This window comes from Aspergillus homomorphus (genome assembly GCF_003184865.1).
Source record: "Aspergillus homomorphus CBS 101889 unplaced genomic scaffold BO97scaffold_41, whole genome shotgun sequence".
NCBI classification, from domain to species: domain Eukaryota; kingdom Fungi; phylum Ascomycota; class Eurotiomycetes; order Eurotiales; family Aspergillaceae; genus Aspergillus; species Aspergillus homomorphus.
This window is the reverse complement of record NW_020291927.1, coordinates 242,466-260,405: the sequence shown is the minus strand read 5'-3', so window position 1 is coordinate 260,405 and position 17,940 is coordinate 242,466. Positions and strand designations below refer to the sequence as shown.

Here is a 17,940-nt window from a genome sequence, read left to right as displayed (position 1 = left end):
GCTGACTTCGGAACTCATACATAATGGACTGGTGAAGGAGGTTCCTAAGACGGTTACAAGATCGTCGGAATTGGCTTGACTCCTGGTCAAGACGAGATGCGCATAGGTGCCTTTCTGCAGAATTTCAACGAGTCTTGGTAAAGTCAGAGCATCAATTCCCGGGGTTCTACCATGTTTCTGGAAAGTTAGGTGTGGGTCGGGTAACGCTGTGGCGGACCGAATAGATGCCTCAGGCAGCATAATGAATGGAGAAGTGGCCGCCAAGATCTGAGAATCTGTATAATCTCTTGACTCGTTCTCCGCCTCGTCTTCTGGCATCGGAGGTTGAAACGAAATCGCCCATAGTTGATGAAAGCGTAGCAGGAGTTTAGGTTAAAATTCTTAGATTAGAGGTCTGGAATAGCTCGCAGGGTCGACTCATCAGAGCATCAATTACTCTATTCAAGATTCACCCTGATAAATTCATCGTCCTCGAAGGACTCTACAGCCATCGCGTTGGCCAGTTCTTCGTCAACTGGATCTGCTCTTGCGAAACACCCAAAGCGATAGTGTCGTCCTCATTTGGCTTCCGATAGCCTCAGATGGAGCAGTAGGCCCAAAGGTTCTGTGAAGTCTTGGCGACCAAGGGAGTACGATGTCGGCGTACAGTCCGCTGCGAGACGCCTCCTACCGGCCGCTTCGAGATGATCTGATGACGGAACCAGGTTCACGTTATATGGTTCTGTTGTTGCAAGGACATCCATCACGTCGCTCAGCACAGATGGGGAATTATCCGCCATTGTAGATGAAGGCTCTGTCCCGTGCGGGCGCCCAATGCTCCTCAGCATTCTGGCAAATTGGCTTTTGGAAGAAGGAATCGTCAATGCGCCAAAAGTAATCGTCTTCTTCCTGGGTTCCTAACAGCTTCGTGCCTTGGTGGGCTAGTAAGGACAGCGCACGTTGAAAGGCGTCCGCATCGATTTTCTCCTCGGTCTTCTCCTCGCTAGGATTGCTTGGGAAGGGATGCTGCGCGTAAAAGTCGAAGCACTGCCATAGAAGTTGAGTACTGTTATCAGAAAAGGAGGCACCGGGATGCGATCTCTCAATGTGCTTCCTCAAACTGCCTATTGTCCAATCTGGGGGTGGCATAGAGTTAGTCAGATCAAGCGAACTTGCCAGGTGGAAAACATACATAGTCGACGGTTGGCGCCCTCAACACATGAGGGATCGAATGTTGTCCAAAGATAGAGCGTTCATCACAATAGGGTTCCTCAAGTAACGCCCGCTCGGGCTGGGAAAGCCCCGGGGTTGAGTACCTGCGCCACATTCGGAACCCGTAAGGCTGACTGATACCATCAGAATCATTCATGTATACTCTTGTCCAGCAGATCCAGTTCAAGTGCAAGCACGAGATATTGGGGCGTCCTGTGAGTACTGGTTCATGCAATGTGGATGTCATTGAATCAGAGTACTACATATCTTCCTGTGTAGCGGGCTAGCGTGCGTATTATCTATATGGTCAACGAGGCTCCATTCAAGTTCTCGAGCCATTAACTAGTTGATAATTACCAATCACCAAGCAGGCATGTGTAAGAGCGATATCATCAAACGCTGAATCGAGGGAAGTATTGGCCGTTCCGGGTCGGATAGCTTCCGTGTATCCCTTTACCCCGCATCCTAGCACTCGGATGAGCATCCGAGATCCCGAGATACTGGATTCATGCATCTACAAATATCATTCATTGCTTTCCACGCCTCTCAGCTAAACCTTATCCTGCATGCAAACAAAGACATATTCTGTCTCCAGCAAGTCTCTCTCTGTCTGGCTTTCTCAACCGAGCAGAAAGACCACCCCAATAATCACCTCTCACCATGTCCGGCCCAGCAATCATTCAAGTTCCTCCGGAACTCCACCCGATACCACCCACATCGCATTCTCCCAACTCCCCCTTTCCAGTGATTGTCTACCGAGGCGCCCTTCTCGACCGCACTCCCACCGGTGCCCTCGAGGCCATGGAGACATCCGAATGGCCGCAAGGAGGCCATTGGAAAATCGGTCGAGAGAAAGTCGCAGCCACACCGCATTACCATGCTACGACCCACGAAGCGTACACCGTTCTCCACGGCAGTGGAACCTACCTTCTTGGTCAATCGCCTCTAGACCCCGAGACAGATGAGGAGGGAAAGCCTGTTGGCGTAAAGTTTACAGCATCGGCTGGTGATGTTTTTGTTTTCCCCGTATGACTCTATCCAGGACCTGTCAAAAGGGTCTTTCATTCGCTGCTATGCATAGAACCATGTATGAGCTAATGGTGGCCATGAATGACAGGCAGGAGTAACGCATTTCGTCACTGATACGAATGATGACTATGAGATTATCGGGTTCTATTCTTTGGTAAGCAGCATCCTGTCTTCTGAACCGCTGGATACCGTTTTGATCAGAAGCAGAACGCGCAAAATTCGCGAGAAAATCCGTATGACATGGAATTCGCTCTCGATTCCGTGGAGGAGACGGAATTGAAGCGGCAAAAATGCAGACAGGTGCCGGTGCCAGTGCACGATCCGATCTACGGGAAGGATGGCCCTATTCCGAGAATTTGGAGAGGAGAATAGCTTGCTGAAGTAGTATTCCTGGTGATATGGAGCAAGCGTGGTGCATGTATGTGGCTCAATTGTTTCTCAATTGAGAAGAAAGTCGTCCTTTTTTTCTTGGAGATGGGCTGTTTTATTCATCTGCAGAATAGCCAGAAAAATACATACAATATATGGTCAAGTCTAAGCGCACTCCATAACTCCCCTATCCTCTCTGGCAAGGTCACTTACAATCCAAAAAAAAATCTCAATATCCGAGGCCCTTCAGGCTTTGCAGCTCTACTTAGAATTCACGCTCATAGTCTGGGATACAGATCAGGTTCCGCTGTGGTCTTACACTCTCAGGTCAGGTGGTGCTAGGAGATCTGGAACCATGCAAGGGAAATTAGTCATGATGTTGTGTTTACATGGACTAGGAATCAAATCACTTAGAAGTAAATGTCAACAGAATCAGCCCCCATGTATCCTCTGATCGTCAGGGGCACAGCTCGGCTAGAAGCGATACACCATCTAATCATAATCCGATCACAAGGTACACAATACGAAGAGTAAGACACAGTATATAGAGTTTGGGATGTAAAATGACAGTTCAGTGGTGGAGGTTCGTATTCAACTGAGAGTGAAACATGTGGGGGGACCGAAGGATTGGGAATGGACGCCCTAATTTGTTGGGCGTTCACCACCAGTTTCCGGTCTCAGCATTAGCGTCAGGGTCCAAAAGCCATGCATTCCGTGTTCTCGAAAATCGAAACGTACACAATTCATGATCCACGATCGTTGCCCGTGTTTCCGCAACATGGTCGCGAAAGGTATATGAAGCCCCAGTCGACCTGCCTCTTCACAGTTCCTTCAACAGCACCCAAAAGCTAATACACAATCCAGCCACACCAAGAAAATGTTACCTACATTGGTCATTCTCAGTTTAAGCGCCGTCGCCAATGCTCACGTTGCGGCTTGGGCGAAAGGCATGTACTGCCTGAACGGCTCCTCCGGCAGCGACGACCAGAATACCAAGACCGCTGTCGACCCCCTGTATATGCTCGACCGGGCCGACTGGTGGTTTCAGCATGACCGTGGCTGCGATAACTTTCCTCCCGCCGACGGCGATTTCCTCGAGCTTCCCGCCAACGGCAAATTCACCGTCGAGCTCGCGCACAATCGCGCACAAACGACTCTCTCGTATAATGGCCAATACGCAGGCGAGTGGCCCGACGGCAATGAGCACCCTGAAGACTGGTCAGGCCCGGGTAACCCCCCGGATTGCATCCAGGATGATGGCGCGATGCATACCCAGAATCAGTCAATGGCGGCTGGTACCGCGTTTGCGATCAGCTATCAGAGTGAATTGAGCCAGGTGACTCTGGACAATCTTGTTGTCTTCAGCGTCCTTGAGCAGTAAGTGCTTGCCGTTCAGACTGTGAGGTGTTGGATACAGCTAATCTGTCTTGCATAGCACTCCTTGGAAGCGCCTGGCAACTTATGAGGTGCCTGACCTTCCTGCTTGTCCTCCAGCCGGCTGTACTTGTGCATGGCTCTGGGTAAGTTGCACATAATACATATGAGTCCACCAATCATCGTAATAACCTCGAATGACAGGTTCCCAACGGCTGCGGACAACCCAACATGTAAGTAAGATTTTGCGTCTCTCGCAAGATACGGGACTAATAGCTCCAGGTATATGCAAGGATTCAAATGCACTGTCACAGGCTCGAGCTCGTCAAAGAGCCTTGCTACCGCAAAGGCCCCTGTTTACTGCGGCGATGACTCTTCCAAATGTGTCAGAGGCGCAAAGCAGATGATCGCCTGGAACCGTTAGTACTCACCTTGAACCAATGTCAGTCATATGCTAACGATAATTGGACACAGAAAAATCTGGCAACAACATCGAGACTCCCTCCGGTGTCAGTCCAGCATACAGCAGCCTCTTGGGCTGGGAGAGTGGTAAGTTCCAATATACTTCCCGAAGGTCGCTGGCTAAGATTAATTGAATTGTAGGTGCTCAAAATGATATTTTCGTTTGAAATCACCAAGCTCATGTACTCTATTGTTACGCACCTACAATTGCAACACATTGGTTATTGGATAACGACAAACTTCTACTCGAGGCATAGATAAAGATGTGAGCTATTTTCGCTACTTCGAGAATATTCAATCACCACTTTCCTACTAGTTTACTTGTAGCCTAATCTACCTGGTCATATTAATTTATGAATTGAATACAACAATGCCGAATGAACTGCACGGCATTTTGGCGAACAGCACAACGTACCCAACTAATACTCAAGCCCCCGGCTAGAAATGGTAGTATAATTCCCTGTTGGTCTACCAACTGAGCCCTAGAGGACGAATATCTTTCAAGAAATCATCAAGCACAAACTGAAAAGAGCAGCATTCATTAATCAGCGCAGCTGGTAGATTAGTCATGATATCTGTTTCAGAGCCGTAATCCTGCCAAATGTCTCCGATCGCATTCGGGCAGGAGATGGCTTTTCGATACCCGTAAAATAACAGCGTATCTTTGCAGAGCATGATTTTTAAAAGAAAAGTAGAATAGCCAAGTTTCATACATCTACAAGTCAAGGGCGTAGATTTACAACCGCGTCTTCATCCTTGCTCGTCTTATTCAATGGATTGTGTCGGCCGGGTAGACTACAGCCGCCGTACGAGATGCTTTCACTTCCTAGTATACAAGATACTAGAAAGAGTAGACCCTTAGCAATAAAACGAAAAAAGCCATCCTTCATGCCAGCCTGCTAGAGTTGAGTAGATTTGCGGCCTGAGGATAACAAAACCGCGTCGCTGTCACGTGATCAATACCCTTTATCGCAGCCTTCAAGCAGTATGGGGTGAATGGCCAGTGGCTAATACTCCATGCCATGTCCACTGCGAAGCTTGTTGCACATACATGGAAGTATAGCACTAGTAGGCTGCATAAGGTTTCCTGATAAGCACGTTTAATACCATTCCGGTCGCAACGACCCCGCACTAATTGAACATTGTTGTACAAATTCTAGACTAGAGAAGGCTAGTACTGACCATCAGCGTCGGAGCTCCGGTCATTCTCCGCTTTATAAGATCAGACAAGCACCCCTCTCATAAATAAGTATCCTTTCACCAACATTCCCTCAAAATGCCCGGAAACAGGACATTCACGCCAGAGTCTGAGTTCCTCTCTTTTCTCGTCGTGTCCAAGTGCTAATTGCTGGAAATCCGACCACCAGACTTCTGATCACAGCTCCAAGGACTTCAGATGCAGTTCCAAATGAGGAAGGAAAATGGGCCCTTTACACCGTTTCGACTTACGATCTTGAGACACACACCGAGTTCACCGATGTCAATCTGCTTGACCTAGAGACAGGAAGCGCAACACGATACAGCAACAATCCGAAGGAGAGTTCGTTTTGTTGGCTGCGTGGATCATCGCTTTTGTGGCAGAGGGAAAGTGAAAAGGATAAAGGAACAGAGTTATGGATTGGGGATGCTGATCACGAGACACGGTAAGATAGATTTTTCGTCATGAGGAGAGTAGTTTGGAGGTGCTAAAAAACCATGTCCGACACGATAGACCATACCTAGCAGGGAAGATCGATGCCAAGTTGAAGGACCTGAGGACGAAAGTCTTGGAGAACGGTGATCTTGCATTCGTCTTCACGGCGCCAGTGGATGCCAATCAAAACTTATATAACACATCAAAAGGAGACAAGCCCCATACAACGGCTCGGGAATGGGAGTATAGTCGCCCCAGAAGATGGGATAGCTATGTCGACCAATTCCGATCGGCCATTTGGTTCACAGTTTTGAAGTTTGATGGCGACACCAAGAAATGGCACCTCTCTGCTACTGGCCCCATCAATGCTTTGCGCGATACAGGGCTGGTGGTACCTCTTTACTCTGACTCGTCGAGTTCTGCGGATTTGAGTATCTCAACCTACGGAGTCATCTTCGCCGCAAGCGAGCCTAGGGATACGGATTGGGAACGCACGCAGCGCTCGATATACTTTATTCCCCTGTCGACCTTCGAGGAAACTGAGGTGCCAGCTTTGAGAAAGATTCGTGTTCCTGGTCATGCGGACCTTGCGTCAGCCCCAACTTTTGCACCTAAGGGTCCCATGGCTGCCTTTCTAGTGGACCAAGAAAGTGAAGAGTGGTCGTACAAGACCATTGCTGTGGTCAACGTAGACACCTTGAAGATCACAGCTCTCCTGCAAACGATCGACCCAAGTGACAACAGCCGACACTGGGATGTATTCCCGGACGAAATCTTGTGGTCGAACGACGGCTCAGCTTTGTATCTGACTGCGAACGACCAAGCTCTATCTCGGGTGTTTCAAGTGCTTTTACCGCCTGTAGCCGAGGACAAGCATCAGACCGTGAGTCCTGTGGAGCTCGAGATTTCCGGCTCGGTTTCATCAATCTACCGTCTGAGCGAACGAGACTCAGAGAGCCGGTTCCTGGCCACTTCTTCATCCTTCATCGACCAGGGATTGTTCTCGATCGTTGATCCGTCAATTCCCAGTAACACTCAGTCACAGCGCAGCAAGATTATCTACAGCACATCGAATCACGGGTCCTACTTCGGTATATCGGACAAACAAGTCGAATCCATCACGTTTCCAGGGGGCCCCGATGGGCGAACCCCCGTGCAATGCTGGATTCTGAAACCATCCAACTACGACCCCACTTCCGCCGAAAAGTATCCTTTCTTCCTCTTCATGCACGGCGGGCCCAACTCCGCCGTGAAAGATGCTTGGACATGGCGCTGGAATGCCGCGCTTCTCGCTGAGCAAGGATACATCGTCGCGATCCCGAACTTCACGGGATCGGACTCCTTCGGCCAGGACTTTGTTCGGGGCGTCTCGCTGCAATGGGGCGGACATCCCTACCGCGACCTGGAGCGGTGCTTTAACTGGGTCGAGGAGAACCTGTCTTCCAAATGCGACACCAGTAGGGCGGTGGCTGCTGGCGCCAGCTACGGCGGGTACATGGCCTTGTACCTAGAAGGACAGCCCCTCGCCAAGAAAATAAAAGCGATTGTCTGTCACGACGGGGTTTTTGACGTTGTCTCCGAGCTGCTGGGCGATGATCTTGCGCAGAAAGAGGAACTCACCCGCTCGTTTGGGTCGCCTTACTTCACCGATGCGCCATCCGCGGACCGTGACCCGCCCGCCGCGAAGGAGCTCTGGCGTCGTTGGAACCCTGCTGAGTATCTCACGAATTGGTCGACGCCCTTGCTGGTCATTCATTCCGATCGCGACTTCAGGTGCCCCAGCACGGCTGGCTGGGCGGCTTATGCGGTCTGCCGGTTAAAGGGGATCGAGACGCGGCTGTTGAATTTCCCGGATGAGAATCACTTTGTTCTGGGGAGGGAGAATAGTTTGGTTTGGTGGAACACGGTTATCGCCTGGTGCAATAAATTTGTTGGCATTACGGATGGGCCGACGTTGGAGCCGGCTCGCAGTGAGCCTAGGTGGTTGGGGGAGGCTAAGCCGGGGAGAGTGCTTGATGTGGCTGATGTTTAAAGAGAAGAAAGGGAATTATTGCATTCAAAGACTATGTCTAATGGGGCGACTCTTGGGTATTTCATTGCTGTTGGTGTAGGATTGAGCGAAGTGCACAAATCGCTCTTTGATCAACAGAAGGCACCACGGGAAGATTATTTGTAGCCCCAACCATAATATGGTGTCTGATAGTGAGTGATATTGCATAGTACTATTTCTGTATCAGGAGCTCTAAATAGGATGACGAAAGGAAGCTTGCCTAACACGTGCTCTTTACTGTAACAGCCGCATATTTACCTTGTCTTCTTTTATTTTATTGCTTTAAGGAGAGGTTAATCGGGCAGGAAACATGATGATTTGGCAAGTGGCGCACGAGCCAGAGAATCACATGGAGGTATATCTTCTGGTGATCTTGATATGGACTCTAGCTCGACTGAACTTACTTTGTACCAGAAGAGTCTGACCGAGTGAAATTGGCTATCAAGTAATCAATAGTCAGGAAGATATATAGGCGAGGATCAGAATAGGTTCAATGTTCTATGCCACGATAACAAAGTTGAGGCATATCCCAGGAGGGCGGTTGAGTACGCTAGTCCCGAAACGGTCGCCTGTTGCCCTACATTCTGCTTCGATGTCTGCTGCATCCAAGATAACCTACTCCATGCAAACCAACATGTCTTTTCATCCTTTTTTAAGGATTGTACTAGCTAATGCTAAAGCCGATACAGAGTTCGAGCAAGCCTGGCCACATATGACCTTTACAAATCGACCTTCGCAGGGTAAACGCCACCGACATATCATGTCAACCTACAAATAGAGTTTCAACACACATATGTGTCATAGTTTCCCTTCTATGACAATGCGGACTCACCATGCAGGAATTATTGCTTTCTGTAGATCTTTAATTTGCCCGGCCCCACGCAAGTGACTGGCGATGAGGCGACCGCGGCGCTTCTTACATTAATATCGTTGCGTGTCCAGTGCTCCGAAGAAATCCGATGGGAAGAATGTCAAATACAAATGTAGGGTTCCGATCCGACAACTCCGCTTCTTTGTCACGGTGAGACGATGACTATAAAATCATTCCCCGTGGGGTAAGGGTCAGAGCGTTTATCAGTCCACTCTGTGTAACATGGTTGAATATAAGAGGATGGAGAATCCCTAGTAGGTCTGTTGGTCCACCAGCCTTCAACCATCTGGCTTCGCAACAGCATTCCCCAGATTAAACAATCAGACCGAAAGCTTCCATCAAGCAAGACACTTCGCAATGTCGACCTCCGGTGCCCAGCAGATTCGCTTTCGTGAGTGATCATCCTATAAGACAATCGTTTCTAGGTAGGCTTTACTGATGTCAACAGGATGCGCGATCGCCGTCGTTGGCTCTGAGGACAACTTCCAGGTGTTCACCCAGGACACCTTCGGACGCATCCGCGAAACCCGGTGCCGTGATGGCAAGTGGTCCGGTGGCACCGAGCATGACTTGGTTCGGCAGGGGATTCTCGGATCCCCCATTGCAGCAATCTCCTGTCCCCGGGAGGGTGGCAGCGACGTTTCATCCTCGGAGGACACTACGTCCACCCAGGTCCACCTTTATTATATTGGCGAGAACAATGTTGTGAAGGAGGTCATTCGCGACAAGGACGGAAAGTGGCACGAGGGAAACCTCAACCGCCAGGAGATTAAGGTTGCCCCTTACTCAATGATGGCCGCTTGCTGCCACCGCGGCAGGGATCGGACTCACTGCCGCCTCTATGTGCAGATGCCCGACAATAACATCCAGGAGTTTGGCTGCGATGGTTAGTCTCAGAGCATACTTTTTCGGAATGTGACGGAAGCATTTATTGACCTACCACTGCAGATGAGAGAAGCGGCTGGTCCCAGATGACCAAGCTGGGCCGTGCCCTCCCCGGTACCGGACTGGCCTGCCTGAGCCACAGCTCGGAATCGCACAACAACTCGATGAGCATCAGGTATGATTATCGCCGTCATCACTATAATCGGTCGCTAAAGTATTTGACGCAGGGTGTTCCACCAGTCCGAGGATCTCAGCCTCAAGGAGAAGTTCTACGATGGCAGGAACTGGCGCGAGGGCGACTTCTCGATCTCCAAGGCGCTTCCACGCACCGACCTTGCGGCCACCGCTCTCGACAATGACAGTTTCCGCGTGTATTTCATCCACGAGAACAACCACGTCGTGGAGATGGTTCACGAAGGCCGGAAATGGCAGCGCGGTGACTTCCATCAGCAGTGCGTGCCGGGAAGCCAGATCGCTGCCCTCGCTTCAAACGGCAAGGACCGGAAGATCCGTCTCTACTTCCAGAGTGGCAAGCATGTTACTGCTGTCACTGAGTGGATGTATCATCGCGAGTGGAAGGAGACCAAGGAGGCTCTTCCCCCAGCGTAGGCCAAGGCATGCCAGGGAGACAGTGGCTTTCCCAGCGGAGCGCGTGCCGTTCCTTGATGGTCTCTATTGATGGGAGCCCACTGTCACCGAGGACTTTAAGAGGCTGAAGATTAAGTCCTCCTGCCTTGATGCACTTATGCGCGTTCGTTTTGCTTATTGCTGTCGCTATTTGTGGACAAGATTGTTCTCAGTAGTTCACCGCATATCTGCAATAGGAATCTTGAGCTTTGAAAGGAGGTTTCCCGATTTGCGAGTAGTCTAAATATCCTTCGTGATCAGATGCTCTCAAAAAGGGTGTGACTGTAATCGCTCCAAGTTAAGCTGTCAGTAGTGCAATTCATTGCCGCGGCTGTAGAATAGTTTAAGGTATTTGTAATGCAAGCTCTTTGAATAGAAAATGAACCAGCTATTTTCTAGCCAAAGAGAGCCCATACCCCTCATTACGAGTAACGCAGAAGGGATACATAGCCGTCAGCCCAGTATGTCAGTAAATACAAAATCGACTGTTAGCAAGTAATACTTGAACATTGTACAGGCCAAATTGACAGCTATCCCGGCATACATCAACAAGTTCTCAAACTCGTCGTTCCACCGTGCCACGGCGCCTCCCCAGCTGGCGCCGAAGCTAGCTGCGGCCTCGACGTAGGCACTCACGAGAAGCCATTCTGGCTTGGCTCCCGCTTCCTCGTCCATAATATCACCGGTGAGTGTAAGGGCCAGTGACGGAACTGACATTACTGCCATCAGGGTGGCCTTGAAGCGCTTCTTCACCGGTCTTGGGATGTCCTTCTTCTTGGCCACACGGTTCAGGATTACGCCTGCGAGAGCCTCGGCCCCACTCAAGCCCCAGCCCTGAAAGAGAGTTTGTGTCAGTGATTCCATGGAGATAAAACCTGCATGCATTGCGAAAATTGTGATAGAAGGAGTTGGCTGGCACATACCGCGTATTTGATCGCTTCACGGGCAGCCGATTTGCCCTCGGCCATTTTTGAATCAGGTGCCGCTACCGGCCAGGTCGTAACCCCAGCCATCGTGTTGAAAGTGAGTGTAGCAGAGTCCATTACATTCATCAAGGCATCAATCGGTCCGATGGGAATGAACTCCAAGCCCAAGCCTTCAAATGTGCCGTCCACCAGGAGAGAAAGCATGTCAAACTCACCACCAACGAGCACAGCACCGGATACTGCTGCCACGTTGAATCCAAGAATGTCATATGCGAGAGAGCTATCAGCCTGCCCACTGACATATTGGCCAAACGTTTCCTTGGTCAATCTTCCTTTTAGCTTCGGTGGAGCATGGTTTTTCTTGGCCTTATACAAGACGGTGGTGGGGATGGCGACCAATAGCGCGCAGAAATTCAGCAGGGTCAAGGGGCGTCCACGGGCAATGACATTCTTCCACAGCCACGTTATGACGGGGATTTCGATCTTCTTGTTCGCGATGTCTCGGATCACATCAACACCCAGCTTCAGGGCGTCGAACAGAAGATCGACCAACTTCTCAAGCGCTTTCATCATTCCGTCCACCAGGTCCTTTGTAACCTTGTTGATAACCTGCTGGACGCTATAATTCTGAGGATTGAAGAATTCGACTAGATCCCCGGCAACGTTGACAACGGTGTCTTTGATGGTCTCTAGTTCGTCCTGCAGATCATCCCAAAGTTTTACGATGTCGTCTTCAGTCGTACCCTTGGTAGCAGCGCGTGCACTGTCATCTTCTAGCACCGCGTTGGTCGGTCCACCGCCGTAGGTGAAATAGTAAGTGGACCAATTGTAGGGCACCGTTGCCGAGATATCATCTGTCAGACTGCTGTTGTCTTTGTCGCTATGGCCGGTCTTGGGACGGGGCGCAGAAACATTTTTTCTGTTACCCCCAGCCCCGGCTCCCTGATATGAGTTGTTTTGAAGTGAGTCGAGATTGCTTAGGATCTGCTTGCGCACGTCCTCCAACCACGCCTTTGCATCAATATCAGCAGTCGCAAGTTTCTCTTCGCCGTAGTCCAGGGCAGCATTGAAGCCAGCAGCAATACTATCTGTAGTATCGAGGATGTCTCCCCATTCGAACAGAAAGCCAAGGAATTCGATCAGGTCCTGAATAAAGCCACCGATTTTCTTGAAGACCCAAACAATCCCTTTCACAATCGATGTGATGGTGGTCAGGGCAATCTGGTAAATCTCTTCGCCAATCTTAATAATGAAAGTCCAAACTCCGTCTGACACAAAGATGTTAAGATCAGTCCAAAACTATCATCTTGTACACGCGATCACGAGCAGGATGTTAGTGAACTTACCGACGACATCGCACACCCAATCCCACACATCTTCGGCAACGTCTTCCAGCCATTCCCATGCTCCATTGACCCAGTCTCCTACATCATCCCAAAAGTTTAGGGGAACAATTTCACCAGCGGCCGCGGCTGCGCGCCCTTCCGGAGAGGCGATTCTGGCATGATATGCTTTCAGCCGCTTTTTATCCTGTTCACGAATATCCTTGGCACTCTTGGTGAGCTGGCTGAACGCGGCGGCCGCCCCTTTCGCGTTCTCGTCGCTGATATCCGGGAACAAGAGACTACCATCGGGCTTTGTGAGTTTGCGCACATCTTCCTCCGTCTGGACCCCGTCCAGTTTTGGAAGTATCTTGTCTGTCGGGTCCAGCAGCGGGTCAGCCAGATTGCGTTCCCTCTGCATTCCTTGTCGTGAGGCTGCAGCGGCTTCTGCGGGCCGGTACGCATCCACAGCGAACTGGTGGATCGTCGCGTCGTCGGTCTGTAGCAGGATGTTTAGCACTCCTTTGGCGTCAGTCTGGTACCATCGCGGCTCCAGCGAGACGGTAGTATGTTTGCCGTTAATGATGCAGCGTACCAACCCTGAGCAGGTCACGCGGAGCCACGACCCGGGAAGCATGTCAGACGAGTCGCCGTCTTCCTCGTTCACTACGGTTGTATGCAGGCGCAGCATCAGCCCCTTCACCTCCATCACATCTTCAGTGGATGCGTGCCAGTAAGGGTAAGACTGCCAAGCCTGCGAGCGAGGATCCTGCTGCAGGAGTGACAGGTTGCCGTTCTCGTCCACAGAAATCAGGCTGCTGACAAGAAGATCACTGTTCCCTTCTCTTGGGCGGCTGGATAGCAGACTGGAGATACGCCCGCCCTGGTTGTTCGCAAGGAGCGGAATCACAACCCCCGTTGAGAGTAAAGTGGTAGTCGTCGTGTAGTAATACACTGCATCCTTCGTGTTGGTATACCAAAAGCGAAGGTTCTCACCTGTCTGCGATATTTGCAGATCTTTGAGACTTTTTGTCGCGTCGATTACAGTTCCCGACCCCCCATGCGAGGACGTGTAATTTTTCGACGTGAGAGCCGTGATCACTGCTCCCCCGACCAGCGCCACGGTCTTCCCAGTGGATGGATCAAGATATGACGCAAGACATGTTGCTCCTGATGTAGATTGTCAGCGTGAGGCTATTCGAGTTCTATTCCATACAAAGTAGCGTACCATCGGGACAGGCGACCTGAACTGCAAAACCGTCGCCGCTGTCATCACTGTCATCATCTGAGTCGAGTACTTTGAAGACCAGATACATCTTTCCGCTGTCGAACCCTTCATACAGAACCATGACCCCGTCACCCATTGAACAGGTGATCAAGGTCACATCCACGATCTTTTTCGGGTTGACAGGTAAGCCCCACGGCGTGACCAAGGTCGCAGTCCCGTGTGCAAACCGCACATAGTTCAGGTCTTCGGTAGTGGTCAATCGATCTGGTCGTTGAAAGGCCACCATGACAAGCGGAAGAGCCTCTTCATTGTCGGTGGACTTGTGGCCCTTCATGTGTTAGAGATATCGTTAGCCCTATCCTTCTGTTCACTAAAGTCGCCCGGAAGCTTACCATGTAAATATGGTCAACCGTCGGAAACAGCCCATGAGTGACCTTGGCCGACGGCATGGTACCCGTGATCTCGTCCAAGGTAATGTGGTGCAGCAGGTAGAAATTCGACTCTTTATCAGATGCTTTGGTCGCGATGCAGATGTCTAAGCTGGAGTCGGGTGCTTGCAGGACTGCGAAGGCTTGAACCTGCACGTCCTCAGGGAAAAGGCCTGATTGCTGCGCAAAGTCGAATCTCGTGGGTTCGCGGTTGGTGGTGATGACGAGGTTGAGGACCCCATTCTCACCTAGGGCGAACACCGCAGGTTGCTGCTGGATGTCGTTGAAGACGGCGAAGTGCTCGCGCGCCGGCACGGGATTGGCGGCCACATAGTTGGTCATCACCTCCGAGTCTTTTTTGACGATGATCATGATGAATATGATAGGAAGGAAGTAAACTACAAATGCACAATTGAAAAGAGAGATATAGTAAAAGTCAGGGTAGCTAGCAGGTGTTTGCTGGGTGTGATTTGTGACCTGGGCAGATTGGAGAGATATGTGTGCGAAGCTGCTGCTGATATGGAACTGGTAGCATTGTTAAGCTATAATCTTGCGGCTTTTGGAGATAGAACTCTAAGACTTTGCATAATCAGGCTAATGATGGGGATGTGAGTTGTAGTGGTTCGATAGGTCAGTTGTCTGGGCAAACATGAACTATGGGATCATTTCCAACGCCCAGCATGAAGACTGGTTCGAAGAAACCTAGTAGCTGGCATGTTTGGGTCACCACAAAAGCCATGTAACCTTGTATCCGTGGTTGCACAATGACGGATGAAGATGTAATCATGCATACGGCTTGGGCACTTTTGAGTCCGCTACCGTGCAGTTACCATGCATAACCCACATTCCAGCCTACCCCGCGTGATAATAAGATACAGACACTCCTGTGTGGTTTGTGAGGTTATTGGATGGATGGCAAGTCCGTGAAGCTGGACCACATATCCCCCACATGCATATGCGCTTCGACGTGTAACTTTGACGTCTTTGAATGTGCGCCATTTTGTGCAGCTGGCTGAAAGCAGAACGCTTAAACCGGGAAGTTTAAACTTGAATGTCTGGAAGGCAACCCAATTCTCACCCGATTTCTTCCATGCTTCCCTCATTCCTTGTTGGAGCATCCTGTCTGCACACCAAACTTGTTCCATTGACCCTCATCCACCATTGTTGACACAGCAAAAGTCAAACCAAGTAAAGAGCGGAGATCGGTTCAGAAGCCTCCAGTTTCGATTGGCCATTGCGTATTGTGATATGAATCTCGATTATCTCATAGGTATTCTTGTTCAATATGCTCTGTGGTTCTTTTCCTGTGCGATTCCAATTTAACTAGACATATATATCCTTCCTCTTACACTTGGTGAGCTATTGGTCATTACTTTCACTTCTTCCACATTTTCAACTAGTTCACCAATCGCATTTCTTATCATGGCCTCTCCACGGGACGGTTATGTTTCCGACACGAGCCCCAAGCCCTACGACCAGATCATCGTCCTATCGCAAAAGGTCATCAATAATGGCTTCAAGAACATGTGGAAGATTGCTCAAGATGACCCTGACTCCCCGTTGAACTATTTCGAGAAGACAATGCACGGCGAGGAAATCAAGGCATACATCGGAGTCCCCTCCGTGCGGCTACACGTCGAAAGTAGATTACCAATGTTGTACTTCAAATTGGCCTTTACCAAGGGTACATTGAAAGTCTATGAGAGTGATGACAGCGAGGAGATGATTGACTTCGATGTCAAGGACTGGGTCCTCGTTTTCAATGTCGACATAAGTGAGTGACATCAACACCCCTTCCTCAACCACCACCGCGCAGACTAACAACCTCCAAACTTCAGACCAGAAGCTACTTTCAAAGGACTCGGACGAGTATAAACAGTTCAAGCATCGAGCAGGCCTCAGCGAGTCCAATTTCTCCCTGGCGCAGCTTTATGTTGATGCTTCAGGTGAGGAGCAATTATAGACCATGTGCAATGTGTTCCCCCTGGCTGATTTCAAGAACAGCGAGCACTCAATTGAACGAGGAGTTGACCAGCCTTGGCGATAAAACTCTGGCCGATTTGGCCTCGGCTTCAAGGTCAAGCGTGACCGTGTTCATTGAAAAGTGGATTACTAGCATGCGCGACAAGGGCGAGAGCGTCCTGGGGTTCGCGGCTCAACGAGACGATAGCACCGGTAGTGAGCGTAAGCGAGCCGACACAGACCCACGGGCAATGGGCCACGTACTGACCACTATCTAGTTAACCCGTACGCACCTTCGTTTCCTCCTACCGCGATCGATTACTTTTGCTATCCATGGCAAGGCGGGAAGGTCGATGGCCCGAAGCAAGATGGCGCAGATGCCAATGCTCTCTCCTATCTCCTGACCACTGACTTTAAAAATCCTCCGGCAGAAGGTGCTATCCCGTACAGTGGTCCGTGGGTCGATGGTGATACCCGGCTTGGTGCCTTCTGCATGAGTCGGGATCTATTATGGCCGTGGCTGCTGCCACTCTTGAGAAAGCTGGTCCTGGCCATGACTCCGGTACCAGAGTTACCGCACTGCGTGTGGAAGGGCACAGATGAAGATCTCCCATATGAGACGGGTCCTCGATATCACGTCGGGGAGGATTCGCCTCTCGACACGGACTATCATTGGAAGGAGCACGAGACGCAAAAGTCCCGCTGGGGAATGAGTGCGACCAGAAAGGAGGAGAGCAATAAGGCATTTAAGCCCAATCACCACGAAGACAACATGAAAGCCACCGAATGGGGTATGCTTTCGTCATTTGCCCTTTCCAGAATATGTGAACTAATCTAGTACAGTCGACGATGTTGAAGCGTCTGTTGTATACGAGGCCGGAGCCGAGAGGCTCACATTGCAAGGGTGCAGCACGTTTGAGTATGATTTGTACCATGACAGAACCGACTATGATCCCACAGAGTAAGTTTCCCATGCTTTCTCCGAGGTAATGATGTAGTATAAACATTTCCACTCATTATGTGCAGCTTTTACACCTATAACAGCATCGAGTGGAAGATTGTGCTTGATATGACCAGCATTGAAGAAGGGGGACTTATCTGGGAGGCTGGCAGCACTGAAAAAAGTGTGGATATACAGTATTATGAAGGCGGGGACATGAAGATGTCTCATACAGCCGAGGACCTGGCAAATAATATCGCCTCGGATCTGAAGAAAAACCTGGCTTTGGCGTTGAACAGGGAGACTGGAACGCTGGTCGAGGCGTTGGCGAATGCAAATCGTCTTTGTCTGCCTGGTGCAGGCACGTTCTTCATGAAAGATCCCATTTTCAACCAGAATGGCGATATTCTAGTCAAACTAGAATATGACGGGTTCGTCTCTCTTTCCTCGACTCCCTTGATGCTCATAGGTTCTAATGATGTACAACAGGGCCGATCCCCCACCACCTCCAAAGAAAGGCAAATACAGAGTCTTGCCTCGAGAATTGAAGACTTCGGTCCGTCGCGCCGATCCAGAGGAGCACGCAGAGATGGTCCGACGCCGGGATCTGGCTCGTGCGAAGCAGTAGTATCGGTTGCGGGTG

General features: G+C 50.3%; 7 protein-coding genes across 7 annotated transcripts; 5 read left to right on the top strand and 2 right to left on the bottom strand.

The window, feature by feature from the left end:
- Window positions 1-768: 768 nt before the first annotated feature.
- BO97DRAFT_427790 (uncharacterized protein) lies at window positions 769-1,128 on the bottom strand (the record flags this gene model as incomplete). The annotated part of the gene is made up of 1 exon (XM_025697232.1): window positions 769-1,128. One exon carries the CDS (start codon window positions 1,126-1,128, stop codon window positions 769-771), a length of 360 nt encoding a protein of 119 aa, XP_025548271.1.
- Window positions 1,129-1,851: 723 nt separating this feature from the next.
- BO97DRAFT_459577 (cupin domain-containing protein) lies at window positions 1,852-2,592 on the top strand (the record flags this gene model as incomplete). The annotated part of the gene is made up of 3 exons (XM_025699288.1): window positions 1,852-2,217; window positions 2,309-2,374; window positions 2,428-2,592. The coding sequence occupies 3 exons, from the start codon at window positions 1,852-1,854 to the stop codon at window positions 2,590-2,592; spliced, it is 597 nt and encodes a 198-aa protein (XP_025548270.1).
- Window positions 2,593-3,451: 859 nt separating this feature from the next.
- Window positions 3,452-4,559, top strand: BO97DRAFT_459571 (lignocellulolytic auxiliary activity family 14 protein; the record flags this gene model as incomplete). The annotated part of the gene is made up of 5 exons (XM_025699287.1): window positions 3,452-3,966; window positions 4,025-4,109; window positions 4,168-4,196; window positions 4,246-4,382; window positions 4,438-4,559. The coding sequence occupies exons 1-5, from the start codon at window positions 3,467-3,469 to the stop codon at window positions 4,557-4,559; spliced, it is 873 nt and encodes a 290-aa protein (XP_025548269.1). The 5' UTR covers window positions 3,452-3,466.
- Window positions 4,560-5,701: 1,142 nt separating this feature from the next.
- On the top strand, window positions 5,702-8,090 carry BO97DRAFT_472685 (alpha/beta hydrolase family protein; the record flags this gene model as incomplete). The annotated part of the gene is made up of 3 exons (XM_025700158.1): window positions 5,702-5,763; window positions 5,793-6,068; window positions 6,137-8,090. 3 exons carry the CDS (start codon window positions 5,702-5,704, stop codon window positions 8,088-8,090), a joined length of 2,292 nt encoding a protein of 763 aa, XP_025548268.1.
- Window positions 8,091-9,336: 1,246 nt separating this feature from the next.
- fleA (fucose-specific lectin FleA) lies at window positions 9,337-10,473 on the top strand (the record flags this gene model as incomplete). Its single annotated transcript, XM_025699286.1, has 4 exons — window positions 9,337-9,370; window positions 9,428-9,865; window positions 9,928-10,039; window positions 10,092-10,473. 4 exons carry the CDS (start codon window positions 9,337-9,339, stop codon window positions 10,471-10,473), a joined length of 966 nt encoding a protein of 321 aa, XP_025548267.1.
- A 471-nt stretch (window positions 10,474-10,944) lies between these two features.
- Window positions 10,945-14,850, bottom strand: BO97DRAFT_459557 (uncharacterized protein; the record flags this gene model as incomplete). Its single annotated transcript, XM_025699285.1, has 5 exons — window positions 14,360-14,850; window positions 13,968-14,295; window positions 12,771-13,909; window positions 11,415-12,716; window positions 10,945-11,325 (listed from the first exon to the last, which is right to left on the bottom strand). The coding sequence occupies exons 1-5, from the start codon at window positions 14,765-14,767 to the stop codon at window positions 10,945-10,947; spliced, it is 3,558 nt and encodes a 1,185-aa protein (XP_025548266.1). The 5' UTR covers window positions 14,768-14,850.
- A 967-nt stretch (window positions 14,851-15,817) lies between these two features.
- BO97DRAFT_459555 (uncharacterized protein) lies at window positions 15,818-17,925 on the top strand (the record flags this gene model as incomplete). Its single annotated transcript, XM_025699284.1, has 7 exons — window positions 15,818-16,169; window positions 16,234-16,341; window positions 16,400-16,573; window positions 16,699-17,148; window positions 17,201-17,318; window positions 17,384-17,728; window positions 17,787-17,925. 7 exons carry the CDS (start codon window positions 15,818-15,820, stop codon window positions 17,923-17,925), a joined length of 1,686 nt encoding a protein of 561 aa, XP_025548265.1.
- Window positions 17,926-17,940: the final 15 nt, after the last annotated feature.